The sequence below is a fragment of the Kogia breviceps genome, chromosome 3 (assembly GCF_026419965.1).
Source record: "Kogia breviceps isolate mKogBre1 chromosome 3, mKogBre1 haplotype 1, whole genome shotgun sequence".
Classification (NCBI taxonomy): domain Eukaryota; kingdom Metazoa; phylum Chordata; class Mammalia; order Artiodactyla; family Physeteridae; genus Kogia; species Kogia breviceps.
Window position 1 is genome coordinate 172,149,362 of NC_081312.1, and position 22,346 is coordinate 172,171,707.

A 22,346-nucleotide genomic window follows, 5' to 3' on the forward strand; every position below is an offset into this window, starting at 1 on the left:
TTTATCCTAAATTAATTATCTATATATGCATAGGTTTATTTCTGTGCTCTCAGTTCTGCTTCATTGATCTTTATATTTGTTTTTCTGCCAACACCAGGCTGTTTTACATTACTATGGCTTTCTAAGATAGTTTGAAACCAGGGAGTGTGATACTTCCAGCTTTGTTATTTTTTCTCAGGATTGCTTTGGCTATTTTGGAGGAGTCTTTTGTGGTTCCATAGAAATTTTAGAAGTTTTTGCTCTGTGTCTGTGAAAAATGTCCTTGGGATTTTGATAGGGATTGCACTGAGTCTGTGGATTGCTTTAAGTAATATGGACAGTTTTTACAATGTTAATTTTTCTAATTCATGAGGATGGAATATCTTTCCATTGTTGGTGTCTTCAATTTATTTTAACAATGTCATAGTTTTCAGTATAAGTCTTTTCACCTTCTTAGTTAAACTGATTCCTACGCATTTTCTGCCTTTTGTTGAGACTGTAAATGGGATTGTTTTTGTTAATATCTCTTTCTGCTAGCCCACTGTTAGCATATAGAAATGGAACAGATTTTTGTATACTGATTTTGTATCCTTTACTGTATTTGTTTATTATTTCCAACAGTTTTTTGGTGGAGTCTCTAGGGCTTTGTATATACAAAAGCATGTATGTCATCTGCAAATAGAGACAGTTCTACTTCTTCCTTTCCAATCTGGATGACTTTAATTTTTTTCTTGCCTAATTGCTCTGGCCAGCACTTCCAACACTATGTTGAATAAGAGTGGACATCTCTGAATTGTTCCTGACCTTAGAGGCATAGCTCTCAATTTCTCACCACTGAGTATGACATTAGCTGTGGGTTTATCCTATATTATGTTGAGGTATGGCCATTCTATACTCACTTAATTGAGAAGTTTTATAATAAATAGATGTTGAATCTTTTCAAATGTTCTTTCTGCATCTATTGAGATGATCGTGTGGTTTTTAGTCTTTATTTTGTTAATGTGGTGTATCACACTGATTGATTTGTGGGTGTTGAACCATCCTTGCATCCCTGGAATAAATCACACTTGTAAGACCCTTTGATGTATTGTTGAATTTGGCTTGCCAATATTTTGTTGAGGATTTTTGCATACATCTTCATCAGAGATATTGGCCTATAATGTTATTTGTGTGTGTGTGTCTGTGTGTGTGTGTGTTGTATTTTTCTGGTGTTGGTATCAAGGTGATGTTGACCTCATAAAGTGAGTTTGGAAGTGTTACTTCCTCTTCCTCTTCATTTTTTTCAAATAGTTTTAGAAGGATTGGGTATTAAATCTTTGAATGTTTGGTAGAATTCACTTGTGAAGCAGTCTGTTCCTGGACTTTTGTTTTTTGGGAGGTTTTAAATTACTGTTTCAATCTCTGTACTAGTGACTGGTATATTCAGATTTTGGAATTACAGAATTCTTCTAACGCATGCTCCTTTTTGGAACGGATTAAAATCACTGCCTAAGGGCCACTGCTTTCAGCTTGAAGAACTCTCATTGGTATTTCTCATAAGGCAGGTCTGCTAACAAACAGTTCTCTCGGTGTTTATTTATTTGGGAATCTGTTTATCTCACCTTCACTTTTGAAAGATAAATTTCATGGTGACAATTTCTTCCTTCAGCATTTTAATATGGCATCTCACTGCCTTCTGGGCTACACAGTTTCTTTCTTTTTTTGGCCACACCTCACAGCATGCAGAACTTCCCTGACCAGAGATTGAACCTGTGCCTCCCTGCAGTGGAAGCATGGAAGTGCAGAATCCTAACAACTGAACCACCAGGGAAGCCCCTGGGCTTCACAGTTTCTGATGCTATGTAAGCTGTTAATCTTACCAGAGTTCTCTTTTTTTATGATGTGTTGCTTTCCCTTTGTGACATTCGAGAGTTTCCGTCTTTGTCTTCCATTACTTTTACTTGATGTGTCTGGTTGTAGATTTCTTTGTGCTTATTCTTAGACTTCATTTGGCTTGGATATCCAGATTCATATTCATCATCAAATGTGCCTCCAAACTGTCAGCCATAATTACTTCAAATATTTTTTCTGCCCCCTTTTCTCTCAGCTCTACTCCTTCTGTAGTCATTAAGTGTGGAGATTCTTTCTTTTGACAAACAAATCTACTCCTGAAGCCCTCTAGTGAATTTTTCCTTACAGTTATTGTACTCTCAACTCCACAGTTATCACTGTTTTTTTTGTGTGTGTGTGGTACACGGGCCTCTCACTGTTGTGGACTCTCCCGTTGTGGAGCACAGGCTCCGGACGCGCAGGCTCAGCAGCCATGGCTCACGGGCCCAGCCGCTCCGCGGCATGTATCACTGTTTTTTTAACAAAAATAATTTCTATCTCTTTGTTAATATTCTCTATTTGATTAGACATTGTCATCAATATTCCTTTCTGTTTTAAGCATGGGTTTCTTTAATTCTTCAAAAATATTTATAACTGTTTTATAGTATCTTACATCTGGAACCACATTGTGGTCTGCTTTTTTTCCTTAGTTCATACTTTACTGTTTTTTTTTGCATGTCTCATATTTTGAGGGGGGGCAGTGTATCTAATATATTGTAGGAAATCTGGATACTGAGCTCCCATTCCCTTTGAAGGCTTGTTGTTTGCCTGATTAATTATTTAGTGACTGGGCTAAACTATCTTCTGTCTTACTGAAGTATCCTTCCCTGCAGTGTGCAGCTTCTAATGTTGCTCCTCTGTGGGCACAGCCTTGAGCATGCATGCAATCACCTTTGGATGACAGTTTTTAAAAAAATTTTTTATTGAGGCATATTTGATTTACAATATTATACAAGTTTCAGGTGTACAACATAGTGACTCACATTTTTTAAAAGTTAATTCCATTTACAGTTATTATACAATATTGGCTATATTCCCTGTGCACTACAATACATCCTTATAGCTTATTTATTTGAAATATAGTAGTTTGTACTTCTTAATCCCTTACCCTTATCTTGCTCCTCCACCATTTTCTCTCCACTGGTGACCACTAGTTTTTTCTCTGTATCTGTGAATCTGCTTTTTTGTTATATTCACTAGTTTGTTGTACTTTTTAGATTTCATATGTAAGTGGTATCATACAGTAGTTGTCTTTGTCTGACTTACTTCACTTAGCATAATGTCCTCTATCTATGTTGCTGCCAAAGGCAAAGTTTTGTTCTTTTTTACGGTCCATAGTATTCCATTGTGTGTGTGCATATGTACATCTCCTCTATCCATTCATCTGTTAATGGACGCTTAGGGTGTTTCTATATGTTGGCAATTGTACATAATGCTGCTATGAACATTCGGGTGAATGCATCTTTTTGAATTACTGTGTTTGGTTGTTTTGGACTGCTGGGTCATATGGTAGCTCTATTTTTAGTTTTTTGAGAAACCTCCATACTGTTTTCCACAGTGGCCACACCGATTTACTTTCTGACCAACAGTGTAGAAGGGTTCCCTTTTCTCCACACTCTTGCCAACATTTGTTATTTGTAGTTTTTTGATGCTAACCATTCTGACAGGTGTGAGGTGATATTGTGATTTGATTTGCGTATCAGTATATTAAGTAGTGATGTTGAGCATCTTTTCATACATCTGTTGGTCAACTACATGTCTTCTTTGGAAAAATGTCTATTCAGGTCTTCTGCCCACTTTTTAATTGGGTGTTCATGTTTTTGATATTGAGTTGTATGAGCTGTATATATATTTTGGATATTAACCCCTTAACAGTTATATCATTTGTAAATATTTTCTCCCATCAGTAAGATGTCTTTTCATTTTGTCTCTGGTTTCCTTTGTTGTGGAAAAGCTTTTAAGTTCAATTAGTTCCCATTTGTTTATTTTTGCTTTTGTTTTCTTGAAGAGACATATCCAAAAGAATATTGCCACCATTTATGTCAAAGTGTGTTCTGCCTAAGTTTTCTTCCAAAGTTTTATGGTTTCCAGTCTTACATTTAGATCTTTAATCCACTTTGCATTTAGTTTTGTATATGGTGTTAGAGAATATTCTAATTTTATTATTTTACATGTAGCTGTCTGGTTTTCCCAGCACCACTTATTGAATAGACTTCTCTTTTCGTGTCTCCTTTGTCATAGATTAATTGGCCATAAGTGTGTGGGGTTACTTCTGGGCCCTCTATTCTGTTCCTTTGATCTATGTATCTGATTTTGTACCAGTATCATACAGCTTTGATTATTGTAGCCTTGTAGTATAGTCTGAAGTTAGGGAGCATGCTACCACTATCTCTGTTTTTCTTTCTCAAGATTGTTTTGTCTATTCAGGGTCTTTTTGGTTTCTATACTATTTTGAAATTATTTCTCCTAATTCTAAGAATGCCTTTGGTACTTTGATAGGTTTTGCACTGAATCTGTAGACTGCCTTGGGTAATACAGTCATTTTAACAAATATTAATTCTTCCAATCCATGAACATGGTATATCTTTCCATCTGTTTGTGTCATCTTCAATTTCTTTCATCAGTGTCTTATAATTTTCTGATTTCAAGTCTTTTACCTCCTTATGTAAGTTTATTCCTAAGTATTTTATTATTTTTGATGCAACTGTAAATGAGACTGTTTCCTTAATTTCTTTCTGATAGTTTGTTTGTGTATAGAATTGCAACATACTCCTCTATATTAATTTTGTACCTGAAAATTACTGAATTTATCCTTGAGCTCTAGTATTTTTTTGGTAGCTGTTTTTAGGATTCTCTTTGTTTAGTATGTTGTCTATAAAGTGACAATTTTACTGTCCCTTTTTAATTTGGATTCCTTTTTTTTTCTTTTCCTTGTTTGACTGTGGTGGCTAAGACTTCTAATCATATGTTGAATAAAAGTGGCAACAGTGGGCATCCTTGTTTCATATCTTAGAGGAAATGCTTTCATGTTTTCACTGTTGAGTATAATGTTAGCTATGGGATTATCATATATGGCCTTTATTATGTTGAGGTGGGTTCCCTCTATGCCTACTTGCTGGAGAGTTTTTATCATAAATGGATGCTGAATTTTGTCAAAATCTTTTTCTGTATCTATTGAGATAATCATATAGTTTTTATTCTTTAATTTGTTAATGTGATGTATCACACTGATTGATCTGCAGACACTGAAATGTCCTTGTATCCCTGGGATAAATCCCACTTAATCATGGTGTATGATCATTATAATGTATTGTTGGAGTCAGTTTGCTAATATTTTTTGAGAGTTTCTGCATCAACTTTCACCTGTGTAATTTTCTGTTCTGTGATATGTCTGTCTCATTTTGGTATCATGTGATGCTGGCCTTATAGAATGACTTTGGAAACATTCCTTTCTCTGCAACCTTGTGCAATACTTTGAGAAGTATAGGTATTAATTCTTCTCTAAATGTTTGGTAGAATTCCCCTATGAAGCCACTTGTTCTTGGACTTCCGGTTTTTGGTTATTTTTTTTTATTACTGGTTCAATTACATTACTGATAATTGGTCTGTTCATATTTTCTTTTTATTCCTGTTTCAGTCTTGGGAGATTGTATATTTCTTCTAGGTTGTCTGTCTTATTGTCATACGTTTTTTTTTTTTTTTTTTTTTTTTTTTTTTTTTTTTTTTTTTTTCGGTATGCGGGCCTCTCACTGTTGTGGCCTCTCCCGTTGCGGAGCGCAGGCTCCGGACGCACAGGCTCAGCGGCCATGGCTCACGGGCTCAGTTGCTCCGCGGCATGTGGGATCTTCCCGGACCAGGGCACGAACCCGTGTCTCCTGCATCGGCAGGCGGATTCTCAACCACTGCGCCACCAGGGAAGCCCCTGTCATACGTTTTTTCCAAATAATGTCTCATGATCAGTTGCACTTCTGTGGTGTTGGTTGTAACGTCTTTTTCATTTCTGATTTTATTGATATGGGCCCTGCATCTTACTCTTGATGAATCTGGCTAAAGGTATGTCAATTTTGTTTATCTTTTCAAAGAAACAGGTTATAGTTTCATTGATATTTTCCATTTTTAAGTCTCTATTTCATTTATTTCTTCTCTGGTCTTTATTATTTCTTTCCTTCTGCTAACTTTGTGTTTTGTTTGTTCATCTTTTTCCTACTTCCTTTAGGTGTAAGTTAAGTTGTTCATTTGAGATTTTTCATGTTTCCTGAGGTTTGTTTGTATCAGTATAAATTTTTATTTTAGAACTGCTTTTGCTGCATCTCATAGATTTTTGGATCATTTTCTGTTCATCTGTCTCTAGGTATTTTTTTGATTTCCTTTTTGATTTCTTCATGATCCATTGGTTGTTTAGTAGCATGTTGCTTAGCTTCTGTGTGTTTGTGATTTCTGCAGTATTTTCTTTTAGTTGATTTCTAGTCTCATAGTGTTGTGGTGGGAAAAGATACTTGATATGATTTCAGTTTTCTTAAATTTACCAAGGCTTGTTTTGTGGCCTAACATTCCTAGAGAATGTTCCATGTGGACTTGAATGTGTGTTCTGCTGCTGTTGGATGGAATGTTCTATACCAATCTATTAAGTCCATATGGCCTAATGTGTCATTTAAGGCTAGTGTCTCCTTATGGATATCTGTCTGTTGACTTGAGTGGGCTTTTAAAGTACCTTACTATTGTTGTGTAACTGTCTGTTTCTCCCTTTATGTCTGTTAACATTTGCTTTATTTATTAAGGAGCTCCTAAGTTGGGTGCATATATATTTTCAATGTTACATCTTTTTCTTGGATTGATCCTTTGATCATTATGTAACATCCTTCTTTGTTGCTTATTACAGTCTTTGTCTTAAAGTCTATTTTGTCTGATATAATTATTGCTACCTGGGCTTTCTTTTGATTTCCATTTGCCTGGAATTACTTTTTCAATCTCTTCACTTTCAGTCTGTGTCTTTAGATCAGAAGTGAGTCTCTTTTAGGTAGCATATATAAAGGTCTTGCATTTGTATCCATTCAGCAACTCCATGTCTTTTGATCGGAGCATTTAGCTCATTTAAATGTAATTATTGATATGTGTGTTCTTATTGCCATAAGAATAGTTAATAGTAGTTTTGTTAATAGTTTTGGGGTTGTTTTTCTAGGTCTTTTTGTTCCCTTCTTCTTTTATTCTTTTGTGATTTGATGACTATCTTTAGTGTTATGTTTGGATTACTTTCTCTTCTTTGTGTATCTATTACAGAATTTTTGGTTGTGGTTATCATGAGGTTTATATACAGCTATTTATCTATCTATCTATCTGAAGTTTGATCTCTTAATTTCAAACACATTTTAACTATGCTTCATTTGTACTCTCCTCCCCTCATGATTATACTATTTTTGACATATTTTACATCTAATTATTTTGTGTATCTGTTAAGTTCTTATTGTGGTTATAGATGACTTTACCATTTTTGTCTTTAATCCTTCTTATGAGCTTTGCATATGGTTTTCTACTTTTACTATATATTTGCTTTTACTGATGAGCTTTTCCTTTCATAATTTTCATGTTTATAGTTGTGGCCTTTTCTTTTTTGCTTAGAGATGTCCCTTTAACATTTCTGGTAAAGCTGGCTTGGTGGTGTGGAACTCTTTCAGCTTTTGCTTGCCTGTAAAGCTTTTGATGTCTACATGAAATGTGAATGACAGCTTTGCTGGATAGAGTATTCTTGGTTCTAGGTTTTCCTTTTCATCAGTTTAAATATATCTTGCCACTGCCTTCTGCCTGCAAAGTTTCTGCTGAAAAGTCAGCTGATAGCCTTATGGGTGTTCCCTTGTATGTAACTTGTCACTTTTCCCTTGCTGCTTTTAATATTCTCTTTAGCTTTAATTTTTGCATTTTTAATTACAATGTGTGTTGGTGTGTTCCTCTTCGGATTGGAACTCTCTGCTCTTTCTGGACTGGGATTTGTTCATCTCTCTAGTTAGGGACATTTTCAGCTATTATGTCTAAATATGTTCTCTGTCACCTTTTTTCTCTCTTCTTCTCCTGGGACCCCTCTAATGTGAATGTTAATATGTTTGATGTTGTCCCAAAGTCTCTTTAACAGTCTTCATTTCTTTCCATTCTTTTTTTCTGCTAAACATCAGTGATTTCCACTACTCTGTCCTCCAGCCCACTGATCTGTTCCTCTGTACCATTTAGTCTACTGCTGATTCCTCCTAGTGTATTTTTCATTTCAGTTATTGTATTCTTCATCTGTTTAGTATTTATATTGTCCAACTCTTTGTTAAAAACTTCAATTTCTCACTCTGTCCATCCATTCTTCTCCCAAGTTGTTTGGGACCATCACCCTGAATTCGTTGTTGGGTAGTTGTCTATCTCTACTTCACTTAGCTCTTCTTCTGGGGTTGTATCTTATTCCTTCATTTGGACCATTTTCCTCTGTTGACTCATTTTGTCTAACTTAATGTTTATATTTCTATGTATCTGGGAGGTTGGTTACATTTCCCAACCTTGAAGAGGCCTTTTGCAAGAGAATTCCTATGAATCCCAGCAGTACACTGCTCTCTCGTCATCAGAGCTATATCCTCTAGGACTGTCCCTATATGTGCTGTGCGGGTCCTTCTGTTGTGGCAAGCTGATAGCTATGGGTGGCCTGGTTGGCCTGGTTGGCCCCCAGTCTGGTTGTTTGCCAGGACCTTCCTGTGTGGAGGCTTCTGGCCACTGGTTGGCAGGGTTGGGTCACAAGGTGGCTGGCTGTAGAACCCTGGGGAGCCCCGGGGTTAGTTCTGTATCACTGGTGAATGGAGTCAGGTCTAGGAGATCCTGAGGCTGGGGCCAGCCCACCAATGGGTGAAGCCAGATCCAAGGGACAGTGCCAGACCAAAGGCAGGCAGTGACAGCTTCTGGGGTCTGGCTGCAGGGCTGAGGACTTCCAGAGATGGCAACAGACTGCTGGTGGGTGGGTCTGGTTCCTTACACAGTTGACTGTGTGGTCCATGGGTCCCAAAGCTTGTGTTGCCTTGTCAGCAGGTGGGGCTTGGCTCAGCCAATCTCAGAGATGGTTCTGGCCTTCTGGTGGGTGGGCTGAGTCTGCAGGCTGCAGGGATGCATTTTCTTGCATCTGGTGTCCACCCACTGGTGGGTGAGGCTATAGCAGAGATGTCATCGCCTTGGGGCTGGTGTCCCTCTGCTGGTTGGAGAGGCTGTTCCTGAAGCTAGAGCAAGCTTATTGGTGGGTAGAGTCAGTGATTCTGGAGCTGGTGCCTGCCCACTGGTGGGTGGATCTGGGTCTCTGGCTGCAGGGCCCTGTGGGTCCTGGGTCTACTGCCTGCACATTGGTGTGTGGTGCCTAGTCCTAGACCCTCTGGTGTGCTGGTATGTGTCCAGGGGTGGCTTTGGGCTCAGAAAGTCTTAAAGCAGTCTCTCTTCTGATGGGTTGGGATGTGTCACTGCCCAGTTAGTTGCTTAGCCTGAGGCTTCCCAGTACTGGTGCCTACAGGTTGGTTGTTGTTGGTGGGGCAGATTCCCAAATGGTGCTGCAGCACCAGTGGTAGAACGAGCTCTCAAGAATGGCTACTGTCAGTGTCTGTGTCCCTAGGGAGACTCTTCAAGATTAGCAGGTAAGTTTGACATCAAATCCTTTAAATTACTGCCTCTATGCTGGGTCCTGAAGCATGTGAGATTTTGTGTGTGTCCTTGGAGAGTGAAGCCTATATTTTGCAGAGCCCTCTGGAACCCCTAAAGGCAAGCCCCACTGGCCTTCAAAGGGGACTCATCTTCTTGTTGCAGAACCTCCAGGCTGGGCAGACTGATGTGGGGCTCAGACCCCTTACTCGTTGGGGAGAATCTCTGTAACTGTAATTATTCTCCCATTCATGAGTTGCCCAAGCTAGGGACCTGACTATACTGTGACTCTCCCCCTACTACCTGCCTTGCTGTCATCCCTTTTTAATATTCTTAGTTCTAGAAGACCTTTCTTGGTAGGTTACAGTCTTTTACATCAATGGTTGTTCTGTAAATAGTTGTAATTTTGCTATGCCCATGAGCTAACGTGAGCTCAGGGTTATTACTCCACCATTTTCAATGACCGTTGTTTTAAAAAGGATTCTGGCAACTGTCTCTTTCCCTTATTTTTCTGTTAAGCTCTCTGCCTCCTTTGGTATCACACCAATCGAGAAGAAGTGTGTCAAACACTGTTATGCCACCACAAGGGGCAATAGTGTGAACTATAAGCTATATAACAGAACTAAAGGTGTCTACTTCACCTGAGATATTGAAAATGTGTCTGATATTTTAATTATATAGAGGGAATTAGTAACCAATGAAATAACTATCTGCTAAATCCCTCTTTTAATCCCATTCATAAAATAGCATTTCTGCATTTGCAAATACAAAGCAACTATACTTCTAGCCTGAAAAAGAAAGTGAGTAGAACAGCACTTGAGATGTTTCCATCAAGCATGTTCCAAGCTCACTGTATCACTCAATTTTTATGGATCACTTTTTTAATTGAATGAATTCTAAAATTAAAAATATGCAGCTAATTCTCTAATGATAGCAACTGCTAGAATTCCAGTAATTATAGGAGGGAATTTGTGAAGACTTTTTATCCTGTAATAATAGCATATAGGTACTGTAGTCACTAAAGATCCAAAGTTAAATAAACTTCAGAGAAGATAAAAAACAGGAAATAGACATGAAATATTCTTGTTCTTACCAACACGATTCTTGGGTTGTGTCTTGAATTCACCCTTCATAATACTTCTTCCAACAACATTTGGGAAGCGTTCTGTATCAGTCTCTATAGAAATAAACAGTTTCAAAATACTTTTGTAAACTAAATATTAACATGTGTATGTTTGTGTGTGTGTAGAATGTGTGTATCCTTTAATTAGATCTTTTTATTGTAGAAGAAGAACTATAATGAAATGTCTGGACTGCAGACATAATACCTTAGAATTAGAAGAGTCATTAGCAGTTGTATAAACCTCATTATGCTGGGGCGTAGAAATGCTTAGTGATTTAAGCAAGACCATATACCCAGGTAATGACAAAACTGACTCATAAACTGAGGCTTCATAGTTCCATAACTAGGACTTTTTCCATAAAATATAAAGTCTTTTGCAAATTTAAGTCATCCTAGGGAGTTTTTCTTAATAAATATAACTCTCCTGTGTATATTAAAAACACATTCATATGGGAGGGATGTACCTGGTGAGGTGGGACAAAACACTTTCATTTTTGTATCTGATCAGTACATTCATTTCAACTCCTTTCCTCAGAGCAGTTTCTGTCTTTCAAATTTTATTTAGTGTTTAATTATAAATTTACCACTAATAAATATAAAATTAATAACTTTGTGGTTAAAAGCCATGATTTTTTTGTATTTTATTTTATTTTTAAACATGTTTGTTGGAGTATAATTGCTTTACAATGGTGTGTTAGTTTCTGCTTCATAACAGTGAATCAGCTATACATACACATATATCCTCATATTTCCTCTGTCTTGTGTCTCCCTCCCACCCTCCCTATCCCACACCTCTAGGTGGTCACAAAGCACCAAGCTGAACTCCCTGTGTTATGTGGCTGCTTCCCACTAGTGATCCATTTTACATTTGGTAGTACATAAAAGTCCATGCCACTCTCTCACTTCATCCCAGAATTGAACGCACATAAATGAAAGCACTTTATTGTTGTGTCTAAGGCTGTTATTCAAACTGACAAGGACTCCTATTAATAAGCAACACTGAAACAAAAATTAATTGAAAGAACCTAACCAAAAATACTCTGAAAATTAAAGACATGGAAAAATGGCTTATCGTAATACACCAAATTTAACTGCTTGGTTCCAACAATTTCATTTTTACACCACCAGCTTTTCCCCAGTTAAAAGCTGTTGGAGCAAGTAATATTTATTTGATTCATTTATAACACTACTTTTTTACAGGAATAAAAGCGAGAATATAATAAAATAAAGCATTCAAAAGCAAAGTTTCAGAAATCTTGCCTTAAATTCCAGTGAAAACACATATTTTGGCGCTTATATCTGAGGATTCAGTTACTTTCCAATGCTAGCTTTCAGCATCAATTCTGTAAAAAGTTTGTAACGACAGTATTTCTTGCACCAAAGAGAAATGTATCGAACCCTGTTACACCAAGACTAAAGCAGTAATCTGTGAATAATAAAACTCAGCTAGAGAACTCCACTCTACTAGAGATATAAATTTACACACCAACTTAATTATGTAGAGGAAATTGGTAATCAGTGAAATAACTGTTATATTCCTCTTCTTATACCACTCATCAACTAGCTTTTTTGCTTTTTCAATTTCAAAGCAATATTCCTTTCTAAGCCAGCAAGAAAGTGAGTAGAATCGCAGTTATAAATACATAAACCAAGCATATTATAAGGTCATTAGAGCATTGGATTACATGGATTACTTTCCAAATGGATGAGATTACAACTAAAAAATATTCAGCTAAATTTCCATTGATAGTAAATACTAGAATTTAACTAATTATAAGAGGAATTCATGAAGATCACTGCCCATTAACACTAACATACAGTTAGTTATCATTAATTATTAATAGTTAATTAAATCCCAAAGAAGACATAAACTATAAATGTTAGACTTGGAAAATTCTTGTTCTTACTAGGGTGATTCTGATGATGTGTCTTGATTTCATCAACTGCTTTTTCTCTTCCAACAGTATCTCTCATGCGTTTTATATCAGTCTCCATAGACAGAAAAAAAATTTCAAAACACATTCTAAGGTAACCATTAACACACATGTATGTGTGTCTTTGTGTCTGTGTGTAGTACTAACGTAAATAGTACTTGTATTACAGAAGAGAAGTAATATAATGTCAGCACTGCACAATCATAAAACATAAGAATTTTTTTAAAAAACATTTTTATTGGAGTATAACTGTTTTACAATGGTGTGTTTCTGCTTTACAACAAAGTGAATCAGTTATACATATGCATGTTCCCATATCTCTTCCCTCTTGCATCTCCTTCCCTCCCACCCTCCCTACCTCACCCCTGTAGGTGGTCACAGAGCACCGAGCTGATCTCCCTGTGCTATGCGGCTGCTTCCCACTACCTATCTATTTTACATTTGGTAGTGTATACATCCTATGCCACTCTCTCACTTCGTCACACCTTACCCTTCCCCCTCCCCATATCCTCAAGTCCATGCTCTAGTAGGTCTGTGTTTTATTCCCGTCCTACACCTAGTCTCTTCATGACGTTTTTTTCTTAGAGTCCATATATATGTGTTAGCATACAGTATTTGTTTTTCTCCTTCTGACTTACTTCACTCTCTATGATAGAGTCCAGGTCCATCCACCTAACTACAAATAACTGTTTCATTTCTTTTTATGGCTGAGTAATATTCCATTGTATATATGTGCCACATCTTCTTTATCCATTCATCTGTTGATGGACACTTAGGTTGCTTCCATGTCCTGGCTATCGTAAATAGAGCTGCAATGAACATTTTGGTACATGACTCTTTTTGAATTATGGTTTTCTCAGGGTATATGCCCAGTAGTGGGATTGCTGGGTCATATGGTAGTTCTATTTGTAGTTTTTTAAGGAACCTCCATACTGTTCTCCATAGTGGCTGTATCAGTTTACATTCCCACCAACAGTGCAAGAATGTTCCCTTTTCTCCACACCCTCTCCAGCATTTATTGTTTCTAGAGTTTTTGATGATGGCCATTCTGACTGGTGTGAGATGATATCTCATTGTAGTTTTGATTTGCATTTCTCTAATGATTAATGATGTTGAGCATTCTTTCATGTGTTTGTTGGCTATCTTCTTTGGAGAAATGTCTATTTAGTTCTTCTGCCCATTTTTGGATTGGGTTGTTTGTTTTGTTACTGAGCTGCATGAGTTGCTTATAAATTTTGGATATTACTCCTGTGTCAGTTGCTTCATTTGCAACTATTTTCTCCCATTCTGAGGGTTGTCTTTTGGTCTTGTTTATGGTATCCTTTGCTGTGCAAAAGCTTTTAAGTTTCATTAGGTCCCATTTGTTTATTTTTGTTTTTATTTCCATTTCTCTAGGAGGTGGGTCAAAAAGGATCTTGCTGTGATTTACGTCATAGAGTGTTGTGCCTATGTTTTCCTCTAAGAGTTTGATAGTGTCTGCCCTTACATGTAGGTCTTTAACTCATTTTGAGTTTATTTTTGTGTATGTGGTGTTAGGGAGTGTTCTAATTTCATACTTTTACATGTATCTGTCCAGTTTTCCCAGCACCACTTATTGAAGAGGCTGTCTTTTCTCCACTGTATATTCTTCCCTCCTTTATCAAAGATAAGGTGACCATATGCGTGTGGGTTTATCTCTGGGCTTTCTATCCTGTTCCATTGATCTATATTTCTGTTTTTGTGCCAGTACCATACTGTCTTGATTACTGTAGCTTTGTAGTATAGTCTGAAGTCAGGGAACCTGATTCCTCCAGCTCCATTTTTCGTTTTCAAGATTGCTTTGGCTATTCGGGGTCTTTTGTGTTTCCATACAAATTGTGAAATTTTTTGTTCTAGTTCTGTAAAAAATGCCAGTGGTAGTTTGATAGGGATTGCATTGAATCTGTAGATTGCTTTGGGTAGTAGAGTCATTTTCACAATGTTGATTCTTCCAATCCAAAAACATTGTATATCTCTCTATCTATTTGTATCATCTTTAATTTCTTTCATCAGTGTCTTATAATTTTCTGCATACAGGTCTTTTGTCTCCTTAGGTAGGTTATTCCTAGATATTTTATTCTTTTTGTTGCAATGGTAAATGGGAGTGTTTTCTTAATTTCACTCTCAGATTTTTCATCATTAGTGTATAAGAATGCCAGAGATTTCTGTGCATTAAATTTGTATCCTGCTACTTTACCAAATTCATTGATGAACTCTAGTAGTTTTCTGGTAGCATCCTTAGGATTCTCTATGTATAGTATCCTGTCATCTGCAAACAGTGACAGCTTTACTTCTTCTTTTCCTATTTGGATTCCTTTTACTTCTTTTTCTTCTCTGATTGCTGTGGCTAGAAGTTCCAAAACTATGTTGAATAAGAGTGGTGAGAGTGGGCAACCTTGTCTTGTTCCTGAACTTAGAGGAAATGCTTTCAGTTTTTCACCATTGAGAACGATGCTGGCTGTGGGTTTGTCATATATGGCCTTTATTATGTTGAGGAAAGTTCACTCTATGCCTACTTTCTGCAGGGTTTTTAACATAAATGGGTGTTGAATTTTGTCAAAAGCTTTCTCTGCATCTATTGAGATGATCATATGGTTTTTCTCCTTCAGTTTGTTGATATGGTGTGTATTGTTGATTTGTGTATATTGAAGAATCCTTGCATTCCTGGAATAAACCCCACTTGATTATGGTGTATGATCTCTTTAATGTGCTGTTGGATTCTGTTTGCTAGTATTTTGTTGAGGATTTTTGCATCTATGTTCATCCCTGATATTGGCCTGTAGTTTTGATTCTTTGCGATGTCTTTGTCTGGATTTGGTATCAGGGTTATGGCGGCCTCATAGAATGAGTTTGGGAGTGTTACTCCCTCTGCTATCTTTTGGAAGAGTTTGAGAAGGAAAGGTGTTAGCTCTTCTCTAAATGTTTGATAGAATTCGCCTGTGAAGCCATCTGGTCCTGGGCTTTTGTTTGTTGGAAGATTTTGAATCACAGTTTCAATTTCAGTGCTTGTGATTGGTCTGTTCATATTTTCTATTTCTTCCTGGTTCAGTCTCGGCAGGTTGTGCATTTCTAAGAATTTGTCCATTTCTTCCAGGTTGTCCATTTTATTGGCATACAGTTGCTTGTAGTAATCTCTAATCTTTTGTATTTCTGCAGTGTCCATTGTTACATCTCCTTTTTCATTTCTAATTCTACTGATTTGAGTCTTCTCGCTTTTTTTCTTGATGAGTCTGGCTAATGGTTTATCAATTTTGTTTATCTTCTCAAAGAACCAGCTTTTAGTTTTACTGATCTTTGTTATCATTTCCTTCATTTCTTTTTCATTTATTTCTGATCTGATCTTTATGATTTCTTTCCTTCTGCTACTTGGGGTTTTTTTTGTTCTTCTTTCTCTAATTGCTTTAGGTGCAAAGTTAGTTTGTTTATTCGAGATGTTTCCTGTTTCTTAAGGTGTGATTGTATTGCTATAAACTTCCCTCTTAGAACTGCTTTTGATGCATCCCATAGGTTTTGGGTCGTCATGTCTCCATTGTCATTTGTTTCGAAGTATTTTTTGATTTCCTCTTTGATTTCTTCAGTGATCACTTCGTTATTAAGTAGTGTACTGTTTAGCCTCCATGTGTTTGTATTTTTTACAGATCTTTTCCTGTAATTGATATCTAGTCTCAGAGCATTGTGGTCGGAAATGATACTTGATACGATTTCAATTGTCTTAAATTTGGCAAGGCTAGATTTGTGATGCAAGATATGATCTATCCTGGAAAATGTTCCATGAGCACTTGAGAAAAATGTGTATTCTGTTGCTTTTGGATGGAATGTCCTATAAATATCAATTAAGTCCATCTTCTGTAATGTATCATTTAAAGCTTGTGTTTCCTTATTAATTTTCATTTTGGATGCTCTGTCCATTGGTGAAAGTGGGGTGTTAAAGTCTCCTACTATGATTGTGTTACTGTAGATTTCCCCTTTTATGGCTGTTAGTATTTGCCTTATGTATTGAGCTGCTTCTATGTTGGGTGCATAAATATTTACAATTGTTATATCTTCTTCATGGATTGATTCCTTGATCATTATGTAGTGGCCTTCTTTGTCTCTTGTAATAGTTTTTATTTTAAAGTCTATTTTGTCTGATATGAGAATTGCTACTCCAGATTTCTTCTGATTTCCATTTGCATGGAATATCTTTTTCCATCCCCTCACTTTCAGTCTGTATGTGTCCCTAGGTCTGAAGTGGGTCTCTTGTAGACAGCATATATATGGGTCTTGTTTTAGTATCCATTCAGCCAGTCTGGGTCTAAAATATTAGAATTTGAAGGGCTCTTAGCAATCATATAAGCCTCATGATATTGAAGCTTAGAGATGTTTTGTGACTTGATTGAGAACACACACCAAGATAATGCAAAACTGAGTACAAGATGATGCCCCATAATTCCTTAACCAGTGCTTTTCATACACAATGCACTGTCCCATACAAACTTTAATCATCTTGGGGAGATCGTGTAAATGATATAACTGCCAAGTTTACACTAAGAGGACACTCATACTGTAAGGATATACCTATGAGTGGAACGTGGCATTTTCTTCCCACTGGTCAAGCGACAAAGCATGGTCCCACATCACGGAAAGTTACTACCAGGCAGAAATTCTTTGACTCTCTCAAGAATGTTTAATGCCATTTTTAAGGCTATGTAAATCAAGTAGACATCAAAGATGTAGAAGAGTAACAAGATATTCTGTGGTCTAAGAAAAACTGCCTATCAGGTCCTCTTACTATGTACACCTGGTAGCTGGGGAGGGGGAAATGGGTAAATCTGCAGCAGTACCAGCACTGGGACTGCATCCCATTCCATTTGAGTTTTTATGTGATTTGGACATTTGGTGGGATTTAGAAAGTACTAACCAGGTCAAAGGAGAGGAATAACATTCATGTATTTTGTTTTAATACATGAAAGTTATTAAAGAAAAATTCATATTGAAAAAGGGGTTAAGTAGGATTGCTGACTTGGGTCAAATTATGTGTCCAGTGTTTTGTGAATGAAAGCTAGTTACAGAAGAGCATGTACCAGAGGTTGGAAACCTATCCTGAACCTGACACCATAAGGTGGATCTTACTTTGTTGTAATGGCTGAGACCAGAAGTAAGTGTTAAAGATACAACTGAGTAGATATAATTGACGCTCTCTGGTTTTTCTCCAACTGGTATAGGTTAAGAATGACAGGCCCAGTTGAAAGAAGCATGTAAAGATGCTTATATAAGCAAGGAAACATTAAGAGGAGCATTTGATAGCAGATAGAACTAAGGACGAGGGAAAAGGGAGTATGTGCTAGAGAAATCTGCAATCTAGTAAGCATCATAATTTCCCTCCTCACAATACCCTCCCACTGCTTAAATTGTTTTTTAAGCCTACCCTTCCTGAAGTTCCTAGTATATGATTCACACTTTACTGTTTCTTTGCATGTCTCATATTTTTCGGGGGTTTATACTGGGCATTCTAGACAATATCTTGTAAGAAATCTGGATACTGAGTTCCCCTCCCCTTTGGAGGCTTGCTGTTGCTGTTTGCCTGATTATTTATTTAGTGACTTGGCTGGAATATATTCTATTGTAGAGAAGTCTCCTTCTCTGCAGTGTGAATCTTCTAATGTTGCTCCTCTGGGGGCACAGACTTGGGCATGCAAACAGTCACCTTTGGATGACACTTGTTTTTCCTCTTGACTGTCTCTTTCCCTTGTTTTTCTGTTAAGCTCTCTGCCTCCTTTAATATCACACCAAAGATCAAGAAGCAGTGTGTCAAACACTGTAACACCAAGACAAGGGGCAGTAGTGTAAACTACGGACTATATAACAAAATTAAACACCTCTACTTCACCTGAGATACTGAAAATGTGCCTGGTATTTCAATTATATAGAGGGAATTAGTAAGCAATGAAATCTCTCTTTTAAGCTAGCCTTTCTGCTTTTGCAAATACACAGCAACTATCTTTCTAGCCTGAAAAAGAAAGTGAGTAGAGCAACATTTGAAATGTTTCCATCAAGCATATTCTAAGCTTCCTACAGCATTGAATTTTTAGGGATAAGTTTTAAATGAATGGGTTCTGAAACTTACACTGTGTAACCTATTTTCCATTGTTAGTTACTGCTAGAGTTCCAATAATAGGTGGGAATTATTGAAAACGTTTCATCCTATAATAATAGCATATAGGTACATAGTCATTTAGATCCAAACTTAAACTCCAAAGAAGATAAATAAAGCAGAAATAGACTTGAAATATTCTTGTTCTTACCAGGATGACTCTTGGATTGTGTCTTGATTTCACCCCTTATTATACCTCTTCCAATAGTATCTGGAAAGCTCTCTCGATCAGTGTCTATAGAAATAAACAGTTTCAAAATACTTTTGTAAGGTATATATTAACATGTGTTTGTGTGTGTGTGTTTGTGTGTATAGTACTCCTTTAATTAGCATTTTAAAATTATAGGACAACAATTATAATGAAATGCCTGGACTCACAGGACCTTAGAGTTGGAAGGGCCGTTAGCAATCATACAAGCCTCATTATACTGATGCCTAGAAACGGTTAGTGATTTGACCAAGGCAAAAACTGATCCATAAACTGATACCTCATAATTCCTTAACTAGGGTTTTATCCATACAATACAAAGTCTTCTGCAAATTTAAGTCATCCTAGAGAGTTTATTTTAATAAATATAACTTTTTTCTCTACATTAAAAGCATATTCATATCGTAAAGATATACCTGGTGAGGCCAGACATGACATTTTTTCCCAGGTTAAATTGCAAACAACGGGCATCACAGTCACAGAATTTTACTGTGAGGCAGAAATTCTTTGACTTGTCCAGGAATACTTTAATTCCCTTTTTTTTAAGGTTATGTAACTGTTTGTCAAGTAGGCATCATTGATGGAAAAGAAAAACAAGTAATTTGTGGACAGAGATAAAGCACCCTCTCACGTTCTCTTAGCATGTAGACCTTTTCTCCCCTGTGGAGGAGAGGAAATGGGTAATTTGCAGGAATGTGAGCACTGATATTGTACCCCTTTCCATTTGAGTCTTTACATGGTTTTTACTTTTTGTTGGATTCAGAAATGATGCTCTAGGTCCAATATCAGAAAAAAATTTATTTAAAGGAATTTTATATTGCAAAAGGAATAATGAGAATTGGTGACTCTGTGTCACCTGTTGCGTAAAGTTCTGTGTGGGCAAAAATTGGTTCTAACACAGCATGTAAGTGAAGTTGGAACCTGTCATATCCAGAATTTATAGATTGGAAGTCTTCCTTTGGAGAAATGGCTGAACCCATGAATATTTCAAATATGCTCTATCACTGAGGCAACACAAATTTATCACCACTGCAATCTAAACAGAGGTAAAGACCATATGGGGTGTCACTACTAAAATCAAAGACATGTGGATTGGGCAGGACAAGTTTTTAGTAATTAAGTTATGGCATTTGTCAAAGTAAATTCTGCTATAGCAACACGTAACTGGAGAACATCAGCAGACAAACTTTAGCCCTCTGGTCTTTCTCCAACAGATATAATTAGAAGAACTGATTCATTTGGTTTGAGAAATCAAAGGATCCTTAGGTGAGCAGGGAGGCAGTGAGAACAGCCCTTGAGGGCAGACTGAATTAAAAACTAGGAGCATAATAAATGATATGGGGTGGAGAAACCTAATCTATTAAGAGCCACAATTTTCCTCCTTCACAACATTCTCCTATTGCTTTTAAGTGTTTTAAAAAATCCTACCCTGCTTAGAGTTTGCTGAACTATTTTTTAAAAAACATGTAACAGGTTATACAATTGACCCATTTTAAATGTCCATTCTATGCTTATCAGTATATTCACAGAACTGTGTAACAATCACCATAGTCAATTTTACAATCTACTTCTACTTATACTAAACAGATTAAATTCCAGCAAGATTTAGAAATGTTATTTTCATATTCTACATATATAGTTCTCTTTATAACTTAATTCTTACAATTTTTCCCATTTTTATATATGAAACATATAAACATAAATTCATTTATTACAATTGTTTTTAAAATTATTTATTTACATAACTTTGTGTTATACAGAGAAACTGAGAGGAGAAGACAAAGCATGTAAGTATAGTGTTTATTATTATTATTATTAGTTTTGTTTTTTTTTTTGCGGTACGCGGGCCTCTCACTGTTGTGGCCTCTCCCGTTGCAGAGCACAGGCTCTGGACGCGCAGGCTCAGCAGCCATGGCTCATGGGCCCAGCCGCTCTGCGGCATGCGGGATCTTCCCGGACTGGGGCACGAACCCGTGTCCCCTGCATTGGCAGGCAGACTCTCAACCACTGCGCCACTAGGGAAGCCCTAGTGTTTATTATTTTAACCATTTTATTTATAATATCTGGTTTTCTTTTCTGTCATTATTTAAAATGATATCTTCTGCTCTTTAATGCCTCTGCTGTCCATGCTATATTTCCATACTTTAAATTTGCTGATTCTTTCTTCTGACAGTGTAAAAATACTGAACACCCCCTACTGGATTTAAAAAATTTCAGTTATTGTACTTTCAACTCCTGGATTTACATGTGTTCCTTTTCAAAATAATGTATCTCTTTGTATATATTCTTTATTTGATGAAACACTATCATGTTTACATTTAGTTTTTTGAACATATTTATAATAACTGCTTTTTAGTTTTGTTCTTTAGGTCTAATATCTAGGATTCTCACAAGCAGTTTTTATTGCATGTCTTTTTCCTTGTTATATGTCACATTTTACTGTTTCTTTACATGACCCATAATTTTATGTTGAAAACTGAATATTTTAGATATATAATATAGCATCTCTGCATACTGACTTCTTCCTCTTACAGGGCATATTATTATTGTTTTCTTGTTTATATTTTTAGTTATTTGGCTAAAATATTTTACTTAAGTCATTTCCCTTTGCAGTTTGAAAGCACAACTGTTGCTCCCCAAGGGAAAAAGCCTTGGATAATAGTGGTTTTAGGAGTGCTGTCTTTGTCTCTTTCTGTTACATCTCTGTTAAATTGTCTGCCTCTTTTGGTGTCATACCAGAAGTCAAGGGCAGTGTGTCTATCACTGTTACAAGAGTAAAGGCTGTAGTACAATCTCTAAACTATGTAACACAACTAATGACTCTACCGCAGATGAGTTAGGATAATATACCTGATAGTTCCATCAAATAGAGAGAAATGGTAACCAATGAACTAACTATCTGTTAAATTCCCTTTGTTATTATCACATTCATCAGGAAACCTTTCTCCTTTTCCTTCTATCTAAGCCAGTAATAGAAAAAGATTAGAACAGAACTGAACATACTTGCATCAAGTATATTCTAAGGCCACTATAGCATTTAATTTTATGGTTTAATTTTTAAATGGCTCATTTCTAAAAATCATAATGTCTAGCTAACTTTTAAAGTTCTAGTAAATACCATAGTACAATTAATTATGAGGGCAATCACGAAGACTTTACCTATATAATAATAATATACAAGTACTCTTATCATTAAAAAATTCATACTTAAACTCCAAAGAAGGTAAATAAACCATAAAGATTAGACTTGGAAGGATTAGACTTACCAGGGACACTCTTTGGTTGTATCTTCATTTCTGCCATTAATACACGTCTTCTAACAATATCTTTCAAGTGTTCTAGATCAATTTCTATAGAAATAAACAGATATCAAAATACTTTATAAAGTAACCCTAACACATGAATGTGTGTGTGTCTGTGTGTTCATGTGTGGTACTA

General features: G+C 36.5%; 1 protein-coding gene across 1 annotated transcript in view; it reads right to left on the reverse strand.

Moving 5' to 3' along the window:
- Window positions 1-22,346, reverse strand: part of CCDC7 (coiled-coil domain containing 7) — a 255,469-nt gene that overhangs the window by 12,317 nt on the left and 220,806 nt on the right. The window contains exons 25-27 of the mRNA XM_067030362.1: window positions 22,175-22,258; window positions 18,852-18,935; window positions 10,586-10,669 (exon numbers count right to left, since the gene is read on the reverse strand). Coding sequence (XP_066886463.1) covers window positions 10,586-10,669; window positions 18,852-18,935; window positions 22,175-22,258 — 252 coding nt within the window. The remainder of the gene's footprint in view (window positions 1-10,585; window positions 10,670-18,851; window positions 18,936-22,174; window positions 22,259-22,346) is intronic.